At 44.9% G+C, this 22,594-nt stretch overlaps 1 protein-coding gene across 1 annotated transcript in view; it reads left to right on the top strand.

Moving 5' to 3' along the window:
• The window catches only part of SNX30 (sorting nexin family member 30), a gene marked incomplete at both ends in the record, with an annotated part of 117,019 nt that extends 94,799 nt beyond the window's left edge, over nt 1-22,220 (top strand). Inside the window, 3 exons of the mRNA XM_080709366.1 lie at nt 2,667-2,753; nt 19,223-19,375; nt 22,161-22,220. Of these exons, the coding sequence (XP_080565492.1) occupies nt 2,667-2,753; nt 19,223-19,375; nt 22,161-22,220 (300 nt within the window). The remainder of the gene's footprint in view (nt 1-2,666; nt 2,754-19,222; nt 19,376-22,160) is intronic.
• Between the last annotated feature and the right edge of the window lie 374 nt (nt 22,221-22,594).

Genomic DNA, 22,594 nt, shown 5'->3' with positions numbered 1-22,594 from the left:
TGTTCTTATCAGTCATGGTTAGCCATTTGTGATTTTACCAGAAAGAAGAGAAAAAAACCTCCTTTGTAAAACACATTTTTATTTTTTTATAATATACTTTTTATTGGGGCATTATAGTCCCACATCATAATGTGTCTTGACAGTGACATACACGCACACAGCACTGGGTGTCCCCCACCTCCACATTTATCCCCTTCCCAACACAAAGTATTGAGATTGATGTTGCTATAGTCACATATGTGCACACAGTCGATGGTCGTATTTCCATTAATGAACCTCAGTCCTCCTCCTCTTCCCTTAGCCCACCTCCCTGGCTCCACTGAATTCTTCTCCATTATCTGGAGTCCCTCTTGTATCCCAGTTCTCCCTAGCCTGCACATATTAGAGAGAACATACGACCCTTCTGTGAATGGCTCATCTCAATTAATGTTCACCAGGTCCTTCCATTTCCTTTCAAATAACATAATTTTGTTCTTTATTGCCGAGTAGAATTCCATTGTGTGTATTTCCCATAATTTTATAATCTATTCATCTGTTGATGGACACCCAGATTGGTTTTTAAATTTGGTTATTGCGAATTGTGCTGCTTGCTATAAGCATGAGTATGGATCTATTACTGTTTTTCTCTGATTTTGGCTCCTTTGAAAGAGATCTAGGAGTTGTATAGCTGTATAAGATGGTGGATCCCTTTCCAGTATTCTGAGTAATCTGCACACTAATCTCCATAGCAGCTGAACTAGTTTGCAATCGCAACAACAGTATAGAAAGAATTCTAGTTTCTCCATACCTTCACCAAAATTTATTGTTATTTGACTTCTTGATGATTGCCATTCAGATTGAGGTTAGATGGAATCTGTGTAGTTTTGATTTGCATCTCCTTTATTACTAATGATGTTGAACCCTTCTTCATGGATCTGTTGGCCGTTTGTAGCTCTTCTTTTGTGAAGTGTCTATTCAACTCAGATGCCCGTTTCTTGATTGGGTTATTTGTTTGTTTGTTTGTTTTAGTTTAAAATCTTTTAAGTTCTTTGTATATTCTAGATATTAGTCCTCTATCAGAAGGATAACTGGCAAAGATATCCCATTCCATAGGCTTTCTCTTTAGACTCTTAATGGTTTTCTTTGATGTGCAGAAATTTTGTACTTTTTTTTGTGGTACTGGGGTTCCTGGAAGCCCTTCTACCTCCGGGCTACACTCCCAGACCTATTTTTAATTTTGGAAACAGGGTCTCTTAAGCCAGCACAGCTGGCTTCGAACCTGCGCGATCCTCCTGTCTCCGCCTCCCAAGCGCGGGGATTACAAGCGTGCACCACCACGCCCGGCGAAATTTTGTACTTTAATGCCATCCAACTTATTAATTCTTGTTTTAATTCCTGAGCCTTAGGGATCTTGTTGACAAGGTTTCTGCCTGAGCTTGTGCTGGAGTGTTGGACATATGCCATCCTCTTGTATCTTCACTGTCTCTGGTCTAACTTTCAGGTCTTTTGTCCATCTTGAGTTGACTTCTGTGCAGGGTGAGAAGAGTTCCTTTACAGATGGATAACCAGTTTTCCCAATACCATTTGTTGAAAAGGTTCTCTTTTCTCCATTATGTGTCTGGCATTTGTTGAAAATCAATTGGCTATAAATGTGTGGACATGTTAATGTATCTTCTATTCTGTTCCATTGGTCTTTTCAAAGAACCAGCTTTTAGTTTTGTTAATCCTTTATATTTTTTAAACTATTCATTTTATTGATTTATGCTCTGATTTTCTGATTTTAATTATCTTCTGCTTTTCTACTGGCTTTGGGATTAGACTGTTCCTGCTTTTCTAAGTCCTTGAGGTGTATCATTAGGTTATTTGGTGATTTTCTGGGTTTTTTTTTTTTTTTTTTTTTTTTTTGTGTGTGTGTGTGTGTGTGTGGCATTGGAGGTGGAACCCAGGGGATTTTCTACCTCCAGGCTATACTCCCAGATCTATTTTATACTTTATTTGGAAACAGGGTCTCACTAAGTTGCTGAGAGCCTCACTAAGTAGCTGAGGCTGGCTTTGAACCTGCGCAATCCTCCGCGCGCCACCACGCCCGGCTGATTTTAAGTGTTTTTATCACACAGAAAAGTTAAGTAATTGAGGTAGCGCATATTTTAAATAGCTTATTTTAGTCATACATATCTTGAAATAATATGTCGCACACAATGAATCTCTGCTATTTTTGTCTATTAAAATAAATGAATGCTAAGAATAAGATTGACATAGACTTTTCCATTGAGTTCTGAGAGCTTCCCACAGTCACCCGTGAAGCTGTGTTCTTCCACAGGGCCGAGCCTCTGCGCAGTGAGGCTGGTCCTCCTGTCAGCACAGTAGTGGAGCATGGTGATAGGTGGACGCCGTCTCCCCTGCTGACCCTTCCCCAGACTGCTCTCACCTTTGGCATCAGCAGAGCTGGCTCTCAGCTGGCTCTGTCTGTGGAGTTCCATCCTTTCTTCTCCCTTTCTCCTGCTTCCTCTAGAATCGGGGTCACGTGTCATGCTGTAGTTTACCATGAGCAGACTGTCCTGGAGCTCGTGGCTGGGCCATGGGGTGCTGTGATTTGGGGAGGGCTGGGGTAAAGAGTCTACTGCTGGGGTGTTGGGGGCCCCTCTGTGGACTCCACGTTACAATCTTCTCCTCTATGCCTCCCACAGAATGTGCTGAAGAAGAGGGACCAAGTTCAAGCGGAGTATGAAGCCAGACTGGAAGCCGTGGCACTGAGGAAGGAAGATCGCCCCAAGGTCAGGGGAGTCCCTGCAAGGGCCAGGCTGGAAGGTGCAGTCTCCCTGCTGGCGCTCAGTCATTCTCTTCTTCAGATCTGTGACTGAGTTGGTCAGCGCCATTATTTTTGTTTCCTCTTTTGAGATCTCCTAATGGGCACTTGGGGTGAAGTTTTCTGCTATTTCCTGAGATTTAAAAAATAAAAATACTTGCAGCCATTTATTGGCAGTTCCTCACTCTAAAATGGCAGTGTGGAGAGAGGGAAGGACTGTTGAGATCAGTACTTGCCGCAAACCTTGCTCAGTCTAAATGGGGCGCGAGTCCACTCGCGATCGAGAATCTCAGAAAAGATGGGGAAGGATAGGGTGACGTACTGCAGCCTCTTATCTGCAGCGATTCTTTCCCTTCTAGGAACTAAATTTCCTTAAGTTCCTACTGGCGGCGCTTTCTGGAAAGAATCTGATATGGACAAGAGCTTCTTGAGCTAATGACACTTTATTACAAGAACCCCGAAAAATTTATACCCTTCACCAGTAAAGTTAATAATAAGAGAAAAGGAGGTGAATGCAATCACTGTGAAACAATAGTGAATAACACGTAAACAAAGGTAAAAAAAAAACTGGTCTGGGCTTTCGGCTTTCAAGAGATTAACTCTGGATCTTCTCCCGGATCTTGCAGACAAGCAGTTCCAAAGGGTAATCTCCCAGAAGAAATGGGCACGCCCAAGGCTTGGAGGCCTCTCGGGGAATCTTCTTGAACTTTCTTGGAACTTTCCATCTTTTGGGCTCAGTCCGTATGGCAGGCATGGGGAGATGTGGTGATTCAGGTGGATGTGATAGAGTTTTCTCAGGTGTTGCCGTCTTACTTTCTAAAATCTGAAAGCTTAAGCAAACTCACAACACAATTTGGCAGACAAACACCAAAAATACCATGTAGTTTTTAGATTTAGTTGTCAGATATACTTCCTTAGCTGTGAAACACTTTTCCCCAGACGATAGGCTTATTAGAAACCTATTTATCTTAAAATTAATCCATATTCCTTTCTCAGACCCTTTGCAATATCCTTTCTTTGGCCACGTGGCGCCTCTCCCATCTCAGGCAGGGCTCATACTGGGTGTAAAGGTCAAGAATCTTCCTAGCCTTCAGCTCCATTGTATCGGGCAGTATTAGTTGCTCATAAACTGGGTTGCTTTGATGTTACACCCAACGTTTGTCTTCCCGTATCTGGGCAGGATCACAAAGAGAGGTAAATAGAGGCATTGGGTCGCCTCCCCCTCTAGGTTAGTTATTGATTAGGTTGAAGGTCAAAGATTGAGAGGAAATCTGCGTTTGTAATTACTGACTGGAATGCTACCACTGCATCTAATCTCTAACTAAGTTCTTTACCATCTGAACAAAGCCAAGGACATTTAGAGGTTTGGACAAATTACCAGAAATTTTATTTTCCACGGACTCAGTTTCTCTCACAGTCCTGATCTTACACCACCGGAGCAATTCATGTGGAGAGTTAAAAGAATCATTATTAAAAGAATAATAGTTATGAAAGAATATCTAAGAGTGGAGAATGCTTTTGGCCAGCGAGCACACCTTCTCTCAGGGCTATTTCTCACTTTGAGATTCTGCCTATGGACTGCATGAATAATTTACATGTAGATACCGAGAGGGCGTGGCTGTAGCTGGTATCTGCAAGTACTTTTTTTTTTTTTTGGTGGTGGTGGTGGTACTGGGGTTCCTGGAAGCCCTTCTAGCTACACTCCCAGACCTATTTTTACATTTTTATTTGGAAACAGGGTCTCCTAAGCCAGCGCGCGCAGCTGGCTTCGAACCTGCGTGATCTTCCTGTCTCTGCCTCCCAAGCGCGGGGATTACAAGCGTGCGCCACCACGCCCGGCGAGATCAGTACTTTAAAAGTGAGGTTCACACAGGAGCCCACAAGCTCATACTGACCCATGATGGGAAAGGCCCAGAGCTGAGAGAGAGTGTAAACACTGGCAGCGCTCTGACAGTGTGGCAGGCCCAGTGCGCCAGGTCATGTCACACACTTCAGATGTGTGTTTTCAGATGTGTGTTGTCGGTCTGGTGTGGAAAGTGGGCATGCTGCCTGCTAGATGTGCATAGTAGGGCTGCAGTTGGGTTGGATTGAGGAGGAAAAAGCCAACAAAAAGTAGTCCTTCACCCCACAGAGGTGGAGAGGCTCTGGTCTCACTTGTGTCTGCCGCCTCTGGCTCGAGATGAAGGATCACAATTTGTTGTTTGGGTCTTCCATTTGATGTTTTTCTCTTCATTCAAATGATAAACAAGAGTGAGAATAGCCCATGTGCAAGTGCTTTACAGTTTGCTAAGCTAGACACACACACACACACACACACACACACACACACACACGCATGCACGCACGCACACACATACCCTCATTTATTTATTTATTTTACTTTTTTTGGTGTGGTATTGGGAATTAAACCCAGGGGCATTCTAGCACAAAGCTACATCCCCACCTCAATTTTTATTTTTATTTTGAAACAAGATCTTGCTAGGTTGATGAGAGTCTCACTACTTGCCAAGGCTATCCTCGAACCTGCAGTCCTTCTAATGCGCCACCACACCTAGTTTATAAAATCTCGTTTATTCCACACAGCGGTCGTGTTGGTTTAGGTACTTTTATTCCCAGTGGAGAGATGAGTCAACCGAGACCAAGATGCCATAGCTGGTGGAGCCAGGATTGCACCCTTCAGTGTGACCGTAGACCCTTCTGCTTCTTTTTTTATTTGTAATTGGAAGGTGTGTTTGTTTTCAAAGAAGAGATGGGGATAGAGAATGTTATTTAAAAGATAATAGTGGGGATCTGAGTCTTCGGGAAACAGTCTGACATAGACCCCCCCACACACACTCCTCTGTCCTTCCTCTGTCTCAGCTCTTGCTACTATGCTGAGACATACCTGGAAAGGAACCAGCTTGGGGATTTGAAACCCAAACCTCAGAAATAGCACTCCTGGTTTTCTGTCCTTCTTTTCTTATATAATTATGTCACATGGTCACCAGAACACTGGTCTTGTGGTGTAAGGGAAAGGCATTGTTTTCCCCACATTTCACGAGTAAGGAATTGAGTTACAAAGCAGCTCACTAAATCGCCCAGCTTCTTTGATACCCAGTGTCTCTTCATGTAATGTACCGTGTACAGCAGGCATGTGATACAGATGATGTGCTGTGTACAGCAGGCATATACTGCATGTTAGTCGGGTTGATGTGTGTGCCCCCCACAGTGATCTGCACCTGAGCGTGAAGGCCACCCACATCTTAATGCAAAGCACAGATACGATGGGGACTCTCCTCACTGGCCCAGGGCGGGTGGCTAGGACTCTCCCTTTTCCTCCTTTTGCTGCAGCCTGTGTTGTCCTTTCCCCACCCTCCATGCGGGGGGCTCTGTGAAAATGCAGTGGCACACAGCTGTCCTCTGTGCCCAGCTGCTGGTCCTGCCAGCCAGTTTCTATCTAGCTGTCCCTGCGATGCTCTGAACTTGGTTGGGGCCATCTGCTGAGCCAGCCCGTGTCTCGGTGTCATTGAAAGTAATGACATGGAATGCTCTATTTCTATATTTAAAGTGTTTCCTTTTCACAATGTATTCCCAAATAATGAGATAGACATCACAAAAAGACAAGTACTGTATGATCTCACTTATATGTGGAATTTTAAAAGTTGGCCTTGTAACAGTAGAATGGGGTTTGCCAGGGACATGTTGGTCAAAAGGTACAAACCTTCATTGGTAAGGTGGCCAGGTGTGGGGGCATATGCCTACGATTTTAGTACTTGGGAGGCTGAAATAGAAGTATTGCAAGTTCAAGTCCAGCCTTGACAGTATAGCAAGAAAATGGGTTTGGGGTGTAGCTTAGAGGTAGAATGCCCTTGGATTCAATCTCTAGTACCATTAAAAAAATATAAAAGAGCATGTTCAACTGCATGTGGTGGCATGAGCCTGTGGTCCCAGTTGGGAGGCTGAGGCAGGAGGATCACTTGAAGCCCAGGAGTTCAAGACAAGCCTGGGCAGCAGAATGAGTCCCAGTTTCAAACACAAAACATGTTCTGGAGATCTAATCCACACAATAGGTGGTGATGAATATTTCTTAACGATTATGATAATTATCACATAATGCATATACACATCAAATCATTCCCTTTGAATATATATAGTCCTTATTTGTCAATTACACAAGATTTAAGAGATCTTGATACCACTTTCTCTGGCGGCGGGGGGGGGGGCAGGAGAGCCAGCAAGTCCCGCTGCTGGCCTAGTTTAGAAACCCAGGATCATGCTTGTACAGGTGACACAGTTCTCTCAAGGTTTGTATGTGTTCAGCACTGAATGCGAGATCTTTTGGAGGCTGGTGTAATATGTTCAGCCCTATCCTGGACATACTCCTTTCCAAGGAATAATGGGCTTGATTAAGTCAAGGCTGTGCCCCCTCTTGCTGTCTCTCAGGCTGAGGGGCAGTCCATGGACCACCCAGCCCAGCCGTGGAAACTCCTGGGTCTTGTATTCTTGCTGGTGTGAGAAACTTAGCTTCTCCCTCCAGTGCTGATTTCTTACCCATATGGCTCATTCCCTCAGCCACACAAATTCTCCTAAGAAGGGAAGGTTTTCTTTCCAGCCAATGGCCATAATAGGTCCCACCCACATCTGTATTTTCTTTGTATACCATCGGTAGGCTGTCTTTATCTTCCTGCTTTCTAGAGGGATGTTGAGCTATGCCAAATGTTACTTATGGAAGAGTTATGGGTGTTACTTATGAAAGAGTTACTGGTGTACCAGTGAGTGTTGTCTTAAAAATTGTGCATCTGTTGGCTCTGGGGTATCAGCTACCTGGGTGGGCAGAGGAGGGCTCAGTTGGCAGTCTGTCCAACTGAGTTGGCGTGGTAAAAAGAGAAAAGGATGTAAAATTAGATGTCTCTGCATTCAAAGATCTGTCCCCCAGCTTGGACCAGTTTGCACATTAGCCTTTGTGGGTCTCAGTTGTCCCTTATACAAAATGATTGTGATGATATAAAGTGCTCTGTATGGTATCTGATCTAGGAGCAGATGAGCCTTTGCTACTCCTACTAGCTCTAGGTAGCTCCAGTAGGGATGCTAGTGGGCATCGTTGCCACCTACATTTGAGGTGAGGGAGGATTGGTACTGGGAATTAAACACAAGGGCATTCTACACCCTTAGCCTTTTATATTTTTATTTTTTATTTTTATCATTATTATTATTTTGAGGTACTGGGGATGGAACCCAGGGGCATTCTACCTCTGATCCACACCCTTAGCCCTATTTTTTATTCTTTATTTTGAAACAGGGTCTCACTGAGTTGCAAAGAGCCTCACTAAGTAGCCGAGGCTGTCTGTAAACAGTGATCCTTCTGTCTCAGCCTCCCAGATGCTGATATTACAAGCGTGAGCCACTATGTCCAGCATGGTGGCATTTTTATTTTTTTAACAGAGTCTCGCTAAGTTGCTGAGGCTGTCCTTGAACCAGTGTTTCTTTTGTCTCTGTCTCCTAAGTACTGGGATTACAGATGTGCACCACCACCAAAAAATCTTGTATTTTTGTTATTATTGTTTGCATTTTCAGACCACGATGTTTTAGACGTTTCCATGTGCCCTCACAATTTCCAGGCTTCTCACCCTCCCAGATCCCATATCCCCCCACCCCCGACAGCCCATCAGCTGGAGGATAGCAGCCTGGGCTTTGCTACACTCTGCTTGATGTGGTTTTGAGTTCAGGAAACCAGAGCTGGTATTGATGAGGTAAAAGCCAAGGCATCAGGAAGTGGGCTAGGGTTGACTCTTTTCTAAGTACTCTGCCAGTTCTGTGGGTAACTGATGGCAGGAGCTCCAGTGATCACAGGTCTGCGGCAGGGATACAGGGGATGAGGGGCCCTGAGTCTGGGCATATTAATAGAAGGTCTGAGGCGGTCCAGGGGCTTCTCTCGTCTTGAACTGAAATCTTGAAAAAGTTGCCTCCTCAGAGTACGAAGGAAGGTTGATTTTTGTAAAACCACAAAGTGGCATTGAAACGGGATCACTTTTCTCTAACCCAGAAGAAGGAAGTGGCCTTCGGGGTCACCCCAACCAAGTCTCAAATTCCAAGCAGGTGTGATTGTCCTAGGAGGAAGAAATTTTAGGAAGGAGGGAACCTCATGCTCCAAACACTGATCTGGGAGCCCTGTGGCTTCTCAAAGCTTGCCAAGGGCAGTGGTGACGGGCTGCTAAAGCTGAGGGAAAGAGAAGAAGCATAAACTGTAAAGTCTTGCTTGACAGTTAGGCTTGAGAAAACTCAGTAGACCTTGAGGTGATTTAGTCTCAGGCAAATGGAGCTGTGCATTGTGTAGACTTAGTTGTAAAGCACACAAACACGCCCCTTCCTCATTTAGGGTATTAAGATTTAGTTTTCCTGGGTTTGGAGCCCAGAGACATTCTATTTCCAAGCTATACTCCCAGCCCAATTTTATTTTTTATTTTGAAACAGAGTCTCACTGCTTTGCTGAAGGCCTCACTAAGTTGCTGAGGCTGGCTGCAATCCTCCTGCCTCAGCCTCCCAAGTGCTGGGATTACAAGTGTGTGCCACCACACCTGGTTTATTTTTAAATTTTGAAACAGGGTCTTCCTAAGTTGAAGAGGTTCTCTCTAAGTTGTTGAGGCTGGCCCATGATCTTACAATCCTTTCGTTTCAGCCTCCCAAGTACTAGTGTGCACCACCACACCTGGCTCCTCATTTTAATTTTGAAGTTAAAAAAATTATAGGCCCTTAGGAGGGGGCTGGCTACAGACTTGTGTACATCTTAGGATTTGACTCTCTCTGGAAACTTGAGAGGATACCATAGTTCTTAATACAGGAGACAAGGAGGGACAGAGGAATTGCATATAAAATTGGACTGGAGGAACACATAACTTAGTATGAACAGTAAGGGTAAGCCGTGGAGGGAACTTTCATATTCTTCTCTAGTTTGCATTGGTGCTTTTCAGTACTAATGTGTTTATGTATCATTAATAAAAAATAAAGAACCAACAAAGGATGCCAGGAGAGGCTCTAAAGTTTTTTTATAATCACCTTCAAAAGTTGAAAAATAAAGCAAGAAGGGGCTATTTGAGGCTCTGACCCATGTGTGGCCCTGTCCATCAACATGGGGATGAGAAGATGTGTCATGGGGAGGCAAGTGGGCATGGCATTGGAGGGCAGGGCTGAATGCAGATGAATGGGGTTGGAAAAAAAGATGCATTGATTCCCAGGTTGAGCAGAGTGAGGAAGGAAAGTCAGAATTGGGCTCACTTGGACAAACTTCTTGAAAGCTGTGCACCTTCAAACTACTCGGGAGGCAGCGGCAGGAGGATCAGTTGAGCCCAGGCATTTGAGGACAGCCTGGGCAACATAAACCCTATTTCAAAAACAAAAACAAAAATAAAACAAACTATACACTTAGAACCACCTGATGGCTAATATTGTGCAATGGAGAAGACATGGCAGATAGCAAGAACTCTAGTTCTCAGGTGCCAACAGGAACACTTTTTAATCTGGAGTTTCTATGGATGGAGAGCTAAGCAAGGGTGCCTGTCACTTCCAGACGCATCTGGCCAGCAAGGAGAGAGAGACTCTTGTTGTTCCCAGTTCTTGCCATAGCAGCCAGGTCTCAGCCCAAGTTAGGAAGCCAGACATGCCCAGCCATGGGAGGGCAGGGCTCTGTCTTCCTCCTTTATCGTCTTTAATTCCTGCTTTCTGTCAGCATGGTCATTCCCATTTTACAGATGAAGAGCCAGGACTTGGGGGAATTAGCCGTGTGCTGAAGCTAACCAACGGTGGGGCTGGCATCCTTTCCCCCTTATACCTGGGCTCCAGCAGTCCTCGCTTGGTTTAGGGAGGGCTCTGGCTTCTGTAAGCGTGTAGAGAGGAATGCGGGAGGGACCAGGAGAGGGACCGTGGACCTTCTCTTGGGACCTCGGTATCTGTGTCTCCCAGCTTCTTCTGGCCGTGGTGCAGATGAGCACCCTGCTGTCCAGTTCCATTGTATCTTCCCTTGACTCATCTTAGGCACTTGCTTCTCTCTCCTTCTCACCTTCTCACTCTGAAGTTTGTTTTTTTACCCTGTCTCAGGGCTGTCTCAACTTCTTTCTCCACCTCACTGCTCACATAGAAATGGGCAATGTTTGCATGACACCCCGGGATAAACTGATGAGTTGCTTGGGGCTGGTGGTGACCAGAGGCCACACCGGATGCACCAAATCGAGCTCCAACCACTGCTCACTCAGAGCCGCTGGCTGAGGAGACCGCCATCTTAGACCAGAGCTGCGCTCGGTCCTGGGACTTGTCCCACAGAAATCCTGAGCTCCCCTTTGCCCTAGGTCTTAGGGTTTTTGTCTGTCTTGTATAGTCTTGGGGATTTTATTAACGTACAGACATCATGGGAACAGATAACGTGATATCCCTAGCCTAGCTTCAAAATAAGGAAATTAGAGATTTATATGTGAAGATTGGAAATACCTCACATGTGGAAAGAGCTAAAATATATACGTACAAATGAATATTTTATAATTAATTAATTTTTTTTATTGGTGCACTGTATTCATACATCATAGTGGGATACAAACTTTTGTAGACATACATGCACACATCGCCCAGTCAGCCCCTACCCGATCCCCACCCATTCCCTCCCCATCCCTCCTTCCCATGCTTGGCTTAGTGGTTGACATCTAGTATTATAGCAATTTATCCAAAATTAAAAATGATAATTTCACGTAACAGTTTCATTTGTTTGATACCAAGCTTTTGATGACTTAAAGATAACATTTCAATATTTCTTTTTGCTTTCTTTCTTACCAGAGAATATTTTTTTTCTATTTTTTTAGGTGAAACTATCATATATTTATATATTTATTTTTCAGAAAAAAAATCTATCCTAATATGGAATATGGACTCTAGATACCCACAACGATCTTGAAAAAGAACAAAGCTAGAAGATATATATTTTCTGATTTCAAACCATATAAAGCTACAATAATTGAAACAGTGCAGTACTGTTCTAAAGGCAGATATATAAACCATTGGAGTTAAATAAAAGCCTAGAGCTAAATTCTTCCCTATATTGTCAAGTTATTTTTGACAAGGTTTCCACGAACATTTGGTGATGGAAATAATAATCTTTTAACTAAATATTGTTGAAAAATGATACTTACATGGAAAAGAATAAAATTGGACCCTTACCTAATCCCATGTACAAATATTAACTCAAAATAGATAAAAGACCTAAATATAAATCTTAAGACTATAAACTTTTAGAAAAAAATCTGAGTCATAAAACCTCACAACATTGAAATTGGCAGTGATTTCTTGGATATGATTTCAATGGCATAGGCAACAGAAGAGCATACAAACTCCCTAAAAAATAAAAAAAATATTGTATATCCAAAGACAATGTAAACAGAGTTAAAAGTTACTAATAGAATGGGATAAAATATTTCCAAATGCTATATCTGAAGGTATATTAATATTCCAACTAGACATCCTAAAAATTAACAACAATAAAGGCAAACAATACAATTTAGAGATAGGTAAAAGACTAACATAAATAATGAATCTCCACAGATAACCAATCTTAGTTGTCTGTTGGATGGAAACTCTTGTTTCTCTGGTTCTGGTGTGTGTTACCTATTTCTTCTTTGTAGTTAATCTCTTTGAGTATTTTTTCTAGCGCTGGTTTTGAAGACATAAATTCCTTCAGTTTCTGTTTGTCATGGAAGCTTCTTATTTCTCCATCTATTTTGATAGAAAGTTTTGCTGGGTAGGAAATTTTTGGCTGGAAGTTGTTTTCTTTCAGAGTTTGGAATATGTTACTCCAAGCCCTTCTGGCTCTCATGACTTGGTTTGGGAAGTCTGGAGTGATTCTAATTGGTTTGCCTCTGAATGTCACTTGGCCCTTTGTTTTTATTGCCTTTAAGATTCTCTGCTTGGCTTCCACATTGGTCATTTTGACAATTATGTGGCGTGGGGATCCTCTTCTCCGATCCTGTCTAAAGGGAGTTCTATAAGTTTCCTGGACCTGTGTATCAACCTCTTGCTCTATGTTTGGAAAATTTTCTGCTATTACTTCCTTGAAGAGATTGTTGATCCCTTTGGTTTCACTTTCTTTTCCCTCCTCTATTCCAATTATTCTTAGGTTAGCTCTCTTAAAATGGGCCCATATTTCTTCAATGTCAGATTCCTGCTGTTGGATATTTTTTTCTAGATTAGAAACTATGCGTTCATTTTTGGAATGATCATCTTCTAAGAGCGAGATTCTGTTCTCCATGTGGTCTAATCGGTTGTTCGTGCTTTGAATTGAGGCCTTTACTTCATTAATTGCATCCTTTATCTCTTTTTGGCTCTCTCTGAATTCTTTTTGAAGCACCTCTATTATTTCTACAGTTATTTTCCTGATTTGATCTTCTATAAATCTCTGATTTTCTGTTTTATCAGGTTCTGATTTTGTGGGGTTGTGGGCATTCATTGCTCCAGTGTTATTCCTCTTTCCCATGATTTCGGAAGTTTGTGCCTTCTCTGGGTTCTTCCCTTGGGTCACTATGACTTCGCTTAAGGTGCTCTGGATCTCGAGTCTGTAGTATCTCTGACCCCACTACTCCTTTACTGGGTTGTATCACAGAGTCTCCAACCCAGGGAGTCGATAGAGGCTGCTTTAGACTATGGGGGGGTGCCAGGTTGCACGTTCTCCTATGGTGTGATATCTCTGCCACCGCCACTCCCCCACTGGGTCAAGTCCCAGGGAGTACAGTACTGGGATTTCTCCTCTGTGGCCCACAATTTGACTCACTGTTCTTGAGTTCGTGGATGTAGCTGTACTGGACTCGGTGAATTTGCTGCTGCTGCCGCCGGTGGAAATATGGCGCCGCTGCTATGCTCTCGGCCGTGAGGCTGGCGTATTTTTTCTTCTCTGGTTTTGAGTTCCACACTGAGTCCCTGCAGCGTGTGCTGAGCTCAGCCACTGGGAGCTTTAGATGCTCCCTGCGCCGAAAGATCCCGCCTGGCTGTTCCGCAGCGGCTCACCTCAGCTTGCTGTAGCCGTCGGGTGAATTCGCCGCTGCCGCCGGCAGTATGGCGCTGCTGCCACGTCCTCGGGCGTAGGGCCGGTGTATCTCCTCTGTGGCTCTGAGCTCTGTTCTCAGTCCGCTTTCTCTCTGGAGCCTGGTGATTTTTTTGTTTCTCTGGTGATGGTGTTTTCTGGCTATGAAAGGCGCTGATTTTGTGGTAATGGAGATTGGTTGTTAGCGGGACTCTTAAGCCCCGCTTTTCTCGGTCGCCATCTTCCCGGAAGTCACAAATGAATATTGAAGTTGGGAGTGATGGTGTATGCTTGTAATCTCAGTGCTTGGGAGGCTGAGATGGGAGGATCGAAGTTTATGGACAGCCTCAGTTACTTAGGCCGGGCGTGGTGGCGCACGCTTGTAATCCCCGCGCTTGGGAGGTGGAGACAGGAGGATCGCGCAGGTTCGAAGCCAGCCGTGCGCGCTGGCTTAGGAGACCCTGTTTCCAAAAATGAAAATGTAAAAATAGGTCTGGGAGTGTAGCCCGGAGGTAGAAGGGCTTCCAGTACCACCAAAAAATAAATAAATAAATAAATAAAGATTAAAAAAATAGGTCTGGGGATGTAGCTCAGAGTAGAGTGCCCCTGGGTTCAAACTAAAAAAAAAAAAAAAAACCATATATATCTGCTCTCAGAAGCCACACAGTCCTCTCCCACCCCAGGCTTTCCCAGCCCTCCAACAACCCGCATTCTGTAGCGGGAACCTCATGATCATGCCTTCAATTTGGAAGATCTTGTCTCTTGAGGTCCTAGATGGTGAATCATCTTTTTGTCTTGGTGCCTTGTGATAAGAACCATCTGACAACCATTAGCACCAGACGTTAACATCTCAAGATTCTCCAGACAGGAAGCCTGATTCCAGCAATCGCTTAGTCCCCCAGTGAGAACTGAGAGAAGAAGGAACGGCGGCTGTTACTAGTCATAAGTTGATTGTCACAGAGATGCTGTCCGGAGAGAAACCAATGCAAGAAGAATGCAGGCCTGAGTATCAGCTGCCAGCAGTTCTCCATGACAGCAGGTGGCCTCGCAAGCTTGTTGCTTGAGACAGCTCACCCTGTCCCTGGTTCCCTCTGACTCCCTCCATCCCTAGTTCTCTGCTCTGTGTGTTTTGTCCACCACTGCCGTGCTCAGCTTTCTCAGTGATCTTTTCAGAATCCTTAGTGCCTTCTACAAATGTAAGCTTCTCGGTTCCGTTGACTATTAAGTACCTCATGTAAATGGAATCATGCAGTAATGCGGTATTGTCCTGTGACTGGCTTGTTTTACTTAGTATAATGTCTTCAGGGTTCATCCATGTTGTAGCATGTGCGGTAATTTCCTTCCTTTTTAAGGAATAATACCCTATTGTATATACAGGACCATATTTTGTTTATCCATTGGGCTGCTTCCACCCTTTGACTTTTTTGGAGGGAGAGTGGTACTGAGGATAGAATCCAGATACATTCTACCTCTAAGCTACACCTGAGCCCTATTTTATTTTTTATTTTTACATTTATTTATTTATTTATTTATTTATTTATTTATTGTGTGTGTACTAATGGGAAATGAACCCAGGGGCATTCTACCTCCAAGTTATACCCCCAACCCTATTTATTTTGAAACAGGGTATCACTAGGTTGATGAGTGTCTTACTACTTGCTGAGGCTATCCTTGAACCTGCGATTGTCCTATCTCAGCCTCCTAAGAACTGAGATTACAGGGGTACACCACCATGCCTGGTCCCTTTGACTATTTTGAATAATGATGGTATGAACATGAATATCGTGTGTGTGTGTGTGTGTGTGTGTGTGTGTGTGTGTGTGTGTGTGTTACTGGTGATTGAACTCATGGGCATTCTGCCTCTGAGCTACACCTTCAGCCCTATTTTATTTTAAATTATGAAACAAGGTCTTACTAAGTTGCAGAGGGCCTCAATAAGTTGCTGAATTTGGCCACTAACCTGCAATCCTCCTGTCTCAGCCTCCCAAGTACTGAGATTACAGGCATGCATCACCATACTTGGTATAGCTATCTCTTTGAGAATTTGCTTTCAGTTGTTTTGGATATATACCCTGAAGTAGAATCCAGCAGCATCACATGGTAACTTCATTTTTAATTGAGAAGCCTCCATACTGTTCTCCATAATGGCAGTATCATTTGATATTTCTACTAATGTGCATAAGGCTTCCTGTTCTCCCATGTTGCTGCCAACGCCTGTTATTTTCTGTTACTTTGATAGTAGACATCCTAAGACTGTGAGGTGGTATCTTGTTATCATTTTGACCTGGGTTGTCCTCATGACTATTGATGTTGAGCATTTTTTCAGGTGGACTGTTTGTTCAAGTCCTTAATCCGTTTTTAAATTGGGTCGTTGGGTCCTTTGCTTGGTTTCCAGTCATCTCAGCCTCCTTGTGGAGGGAAGCCTCTCCTTTCCCAGGGGTCCAGCGCCCTCCTTGCTCTGCTCTCTGGGCCTGTCCTGAGCTCCTGGATGGCACTGTTATCATCCTGGCCATCCAGACTAGAAGCTGCAGGCTCCTTTTGGACTCCTTGTATTTTACTTCGCATGAGCAGTTGGTTTCCAAATCTCAGTTGTCCCCCGCAGCTTGATTTAACCTCCCTCAATTTCACCCTCCCCCTTCCGGTGTTATGGCCACCGCCCTGGTTCCAGGGTGCCCAGCATAAACTCATGCCAACACACAGTGTTGACTCATCTCTAATGTCTGGAGAAACCTCAGGGTGGGGTCGCATGGGCAAAGGGTGGCTAAAGATTGCAAGAAAATATTTAACAATATAACTTATAATTCTGAAAAAAAAAAAACCCTTTATTGTGCAATCCAGAATAAAGCTCAATAAGATGTTCTTGACGTGCAGAACTGTGCAAATGATAGAGTCTCTGAGATAAATCAACAGCGTTTATGGCATGGTTCATATATGCCAGGCACCAGGTGATTTATAAGTATTCTCTCATTTGACCTCACAGCAACCTTATAAGGTAGACAGTATTATTATCCAAAAAAAAAAAAAAAAAAGAGGCTGAGCAGAGAGGTCCAAAGCCACACATGTGATGAGTGGTAGATGAGGAATTTAACCCTCGATGGTTCGGTTTAGCGCTATCAGCTACAGCTGGGGCAAGTACAGGCCTTTTCTGTTCTCCAGAAGGGAACATGAGTTAAATGGGCCAAAAAAAACCTGGCCTTGAGGAAGAGTTCCCGGCTTCCCATCCTCTAATCCCTACCCTGTCTCACTGCATCAAGTCCCCTCTGATATTCCCGTTGTGCACACTGGGCTGGTGGTAAGCCGCTCCCTGGGTGGGTCTGGGCGTGTCTTTTCATCTTTGCCACTTGTAGGTACTCTCACCCGAGTGCCCTCTCCTCCATCGGCACATGTCCTGCTGCTGAAATCTTGAAAGGGTCACCTCAGGGCTCTGTCCTCGAGCAAGCCGGGCCCTTCACCCAGGTTGGACTCCATGTCAGCACCTCCTCAGCGTGAGGTGAAAGTACGCCTGACTTCTCACCTTAGCAGCTAGTTCCTTGTCTTCTCAACTAGACTGTAGGCAACTGGAGACAAAATGTGCCTGTTGAGACTTAAGCACCTTCCTATTCTTCAGTCCCAAGCATGGAATGTGTTATCAAAATCATAAGCTTTGGAGCTGAGCGTAGTGGTGCATGCTAGTAATCTTAGTACTTGGGAGGCTGAGAAGGAGAATTGAAAGTCCAAGGCTAGTCTCAGCAACTTAGCAAGACCCTTAGCATCCTATCTTTTTTTTTTTTTTTTTTTTTTTTGGTACTGGGGGTGGAACCCAGAGGCTTTCTACCTCCGAGCTATACTCCCAGACCTATTTTATGTTTTACTTGGAAACAGGGTCTCACTAAGTTGCTGAGAGCCTCACTCAGTAGCTGAGTCTGGCTTTGAACCTGTGCGATCCTCCTGTCTCCGCCTCCCAAGCGTGGGGATTACAAGCGTGCGCCACCATGCCCAGCAGCATTCTATCTTAAAAAAAAAAAAAAATAGGAGCTGGGCATGGTGACACACGCTTGGGAAGTGGAGACAGGAGGATTGGGATTGCACAGGTTCGGAGCCAGCCTTGCTGACTTAAGAGACCCTGTTTCCAAATAAAAATATAAAAAATAGGTCTGGGAGTGTAGCCCGGAGGTAGAAGTGTTTCCAGGAGCCCCAGAACCACCAAAAAAACAATAATAATAAAAATAAATAAAAAATAGGGCTGGGGGTGTAGTTCAGAGGTAGAATGTCCCTGGGTTCAATTTCTAATACCACATACAAAATAAGCAAGCAAGCTTTGAACACGTTGATCCATGAGGGCCCATCATGTTGAGTAAGGAGGGAAAAGTCAGCTTTGCATATTGGGAACCACTGTGACCAGGAGGCTTCTCTGTGGATGGATGCCACCAAAGCAAAGTGAAAGCTGTGACATTCACATGACATAGTTCCCTTTTTTTTTGTTTGTTGTTACTGGGGTTCCTGGAAGCCCTTCTACCTCCGGGCTATACTCCCAGACCTTTTTTTTTTTTTTTAATTTGGAAACAGTCTCTTAAGCCAGTGTGGCTGGCTTCGAACCTGCGCCATCCTCCTGTCTCCGCCTCCCAAGCGCAGGGATTACAAGCGCGCGCCACTGTGCCTGGCCATAGTTCCCTTTTGAGGATGTTTTCTGAACCTATTTAAGAACATAACATCATCTCCTGTGTATTTCAGAATCTTTATATACACACAGGTCCCTTCCCATTTTCTCAGACTTAATCTAACTGTAATTTCTCATTTTTTTAATCAGCTATATAGAAAAGCAGAAACAAGTTTACAGCTTATTTATAGTGTGGGAATCAGCTTAGGAAGCCAGCAAGCTGTTACCTTATTGTGGTTAATTCTCAGATTAATGAAGAAGGGCACTACCAAACACCATTAGTAATGAGTAGTTCAAGTGATCTGGACAGACCGACTTTTAGTTTTAGTTTTAGGAGGGAGGGACACAGGAGAAGAGCAGGGCAGTACCCTGGGAGGGACACAGGAGAAGAGCAGGGCAGTACCCTACACTGCTGTGTGTATGCAAAGTCTGCGTACATTTTAAAAATATGGATCGATGAGTCCTGAAAAGAACCAAAGACACCTGACTCTGAATTGCAGGTGTCTCTTCCTGTGTGTAAATAGGGTCCCCACGAGTCTCTGCTGTGCTTGAATGGGTTTGATGACTTGGATTAGGCAGCTCCTTCTCAGGGTTCCTCCTTACACCCGAGAACCTCAGGTCTCTGCTTTCAAGTAGACGCCTCCAGAGGAGAGAGCGTGCCCATGACGCTCTACTGAGGCACTCTGGCCTTCCACGAATGCACGAGCCGAGGAGCTCAGGGCGGGGGAAGCCAGTACCACGTACAGAGCCCCACGTGTGCCTCCTGTTCCAGGTGCCGGCCGACGTGGAGAAGTGTCAGGACCGGATGGAGTGCTTCAACGCCGACCTGAAGGCCGACATGGAGCGGTGGCAGAACAACAAGAGACAGGACTTCAGGCAGCTGCTCATGGGGCTGGCTGACAAGAACATCCAGTACTACGAGAAGGTGAGTGGCCCAGCAAGACTATGGCTTCTAACAGCCGCAGCCTTCCCAAGGGCCTGCCAGAAACCCAGAAGCAGGGACCCCACCTGGCCCCATTCTTCCTCTATTCTGTCTGCTTGCCCTTAGCTCCCCGGCGTGTGCTCACCCATCTGTGCTGGCTGTGATTCTGGGCAGGTGCTGGGTGGATGCCTCCTGTCATTTCCTTGCGTTTAATCCTTACCATCACACTGTCAAGAGGGTTTATACAAGTACTCTCAGTTTAAAGCTCAGGAGACCAAGGCTCGACAAGATTTTAAAAATTCTGCCCAAGGTCTGTCATGGTGGCACACGCCTATTATACCAGTACTTGGGAGGCTGAAACAGGAGGATCACAGGTTCAAGGAGAGCCTCTGCAACTCTGTGAGGTTCTTAATAACTTAGTGAGATCCTGTTTCAGAATGGAAAAATAAAATAGGGTTGGGGATATAGCTCAGAGTTAGAATGACTCTGGGTTCATTCCCCAGTACCACCAAACTCTGTTCCCAAAGTGACACAGCCTGTGGGTGATGGGCCAGGATTGTAGATATGATGGGTCCACTGCCAGCCTTGGAGTAGTGGTCCTGTGCCCTCGGGAATAGCCTCGCCTGCCCATAGAAAGGTCCCATACAAAGTCGAGGGCTTGTTCCTTTGCTCACTGCACTGTTAGGTAAGGTGTCTCTCTGTGCCTCTGTTTCTTTGTGTATAAAATGGGACTGGTCCTTCCCCTTAAAATGATTTTGAAAATACAGTTATATAGAGCACGTGTGGGTACCTAGGACACACACAGCACATGGTAGGCATTCACAAGATGTTACTTCCTTCCTTGACCTACTCACCTCTCTGCTGTTGAAGGGCCTTCGCACTACTCTAAGACTAACCAGGTCCTAGGTCTCCATCACTCTTCGTGGGAATAAGTTCCAGCATCCCCCAAGCCCCAGCCCCAGGACTCAATCCCTGGTCTTATGTCTGTATCTTCCCAGTATTACCACCATTGGTATTCCAGCATATCACCTCATTCCCATGACCCACCATGATCACCTTGGGGCCATGTCTTGGCTCCAATATATATTTGACAAATACTTTTTATGTACTTGCTGTGTGCAAGGAACTGTATATACAAAATTGATAAATAGCAGAGCTGGTGCCCTTAAGGCACACTGAGTCTATTGTTGGATATGCATTAATAAAAGAATCCGCTACTTAGTGAAGCCCTTTGCAACTCAGTGAGACCCTATTTCAAAATAAAGAATAATAGGGCTGGGGATATAGCTTGGAGGTAGAATGCCCCTGGGTTCCATTCTCAGTACCACACACTCAAAAAAAAAAAAAAAAAAAAAAAAAGAAAGAAAGAAAGAAAAGAAAAGAAAAGAAAATCCCACAACCAAGAGTCAATTAAATGCTCTAAAGAAAAAGGAAAAAGTAGTAGGGAGTACCCTTCAGACCAGGGGAGGAAGGAGCAGATGGAGCTGGCAGGTGAGGCTGACCTGGAAATTTATTGTGAGCCTTGGATTGGGTATTCCAGGTAAAGGGAATGATATTTGCAAGGTTCCCAATGTAGGAAAGAGCTTGGCACATTTGGGGACTGAAACAAAAGTTAGGGACCCTTCCAGATCTTGAGGGGATGGCCTAGAGAAAGTAGGGTCTGGAATGCCCCGACCACACTCCCGGTGCCTCATGGGAAGCAAGCTCCTTCAGGACCCTTGGCCTTCCTTCTCTAGGTCAGGCTTCCCAGCCTGGCATCTTCTCTACCCTCAGAGTCACCAAGGAAGGAATCATGGGGCAGTTTCACCACTCTTGTTTCCTGCTTGACCTAAGGATGCCTCTCTCCTCCCACCTCCTGGGAACCTCTCCCCAGATGACATAGCACAAAGCCCTCCTTCAGCCTGGGCTCCTTCTAAGAAATGGCCGGTGCAATGGACCCGTCCTTCCTTTTGTGTGAGACTGCTCAAAGGCGGGATCATTTCTGCTGAGCAGCCTGAACTCAGCGGCTAGTGCCTGAGTCTGCTACCTTCTTGGCCTGGCACAAGGAATTGACATCATGGAATGAGCATCATGTTAGAATCATGAGCCGTACACACTGCCACATGTGAGCTGTGCGTCTTAGGCCAGTGATTTTACCAAGTTTCATTTTCCTCATCTATGAAACAGCTGTGTGCATGTGTAATAAATAAGACGCCTACCTCATGGAGATGTTGTGAGGACTGGTGATAAGAAATGTAAAATACACAACAGTGTTTAGACATTATAAAATTCAATTGTTGGGTTTCTTTCCCCCATTTTCCCTTTTGGGAGATTCAGGAGTGGCCCAAACAAGCAAATCTAGTTTGGTGAAGAAGAGCAGGTCTCCCAGCACTCAGCTGAGGTGGCCAGCCAATTCTAGCAGTGAACTGTGCACTGGTGCAAGCACCATCCATACCTGGAATAGCGTCTTCATCATGCCAAGAATGTAGGGACTCCTTAAGGCTTTCTGCCTGGTTTCTTTTTTGCTTTTTCAAGGGAAACCAATGAGTCCATTTCCTTCATGCACCATCATGAATGCATAGAAGCCTACTAGGCACACCGCTGTCTTCCATAAAGACGGGGGTGACTCATTCCAAACAAACACCTGTTACCTCCCCTGTTGATACCAGTTACGAATAACACTTACAGGCGTCATTAGGCGAAGGTGACCCAGCAGGACTGACAATGAAAGGGTAGCTCAGATCAGGATGAAGACGCTGACCGTGACATCCGAAACTCAATGCTGAAACTCTGCCTGTTGTCATTTCAGTGCCTCATGGCGTGGGAGTCGATTATTCCACTTCTGCAGGACAAACAGGAGGCCAAGTAGGTTCCTTCTCGGATAGAGACTCTTCTGCCCACACAGGGCCCGGCGCCCTGTACTGGAATGTCCCTGCAGTGCCCGAGAGGTGGCCTCGGAAACAACGCAGAAGCACCTCTCGTTTGTGTTTTTTCTCCTGCCCCCCTTCACCCTACAGTTATTTTCAGTTAGTATTTATTCCTTGGTGGAGTCTGTGAGGATATAATCATCTCTCAGCAAAAGAAGCATACCTCCATATTGTGAAGGATCTCACTCAATGAACACTACGAAGACTTGACCCCGGGGGACCCAGCACCCACAGCTGCCGTGGTGATGTCTCGTGACACTTTCCTCCTTTGGGGCAGCGAGTGGCCTGTCACAGGAGAGAACCCGGGTCCTGTTTT

Source organism: Muscardinus avellanarius, assembly GCF_963383645.1.
Source record: "Muscardinus avellanarius genome assembly, chromosome: 13".
Classification (NCBI taxonomy): Eukaryota; Metazoa; Chordata; class Mammalia; order Rodentia; family Gliridae; genus Muscardinus; species Muscardinus avellanarius.
Note: the sequence above shows the minus strand (reverse complement) of the source record. Positions and strands in the feature narration are given on the sequence as shown.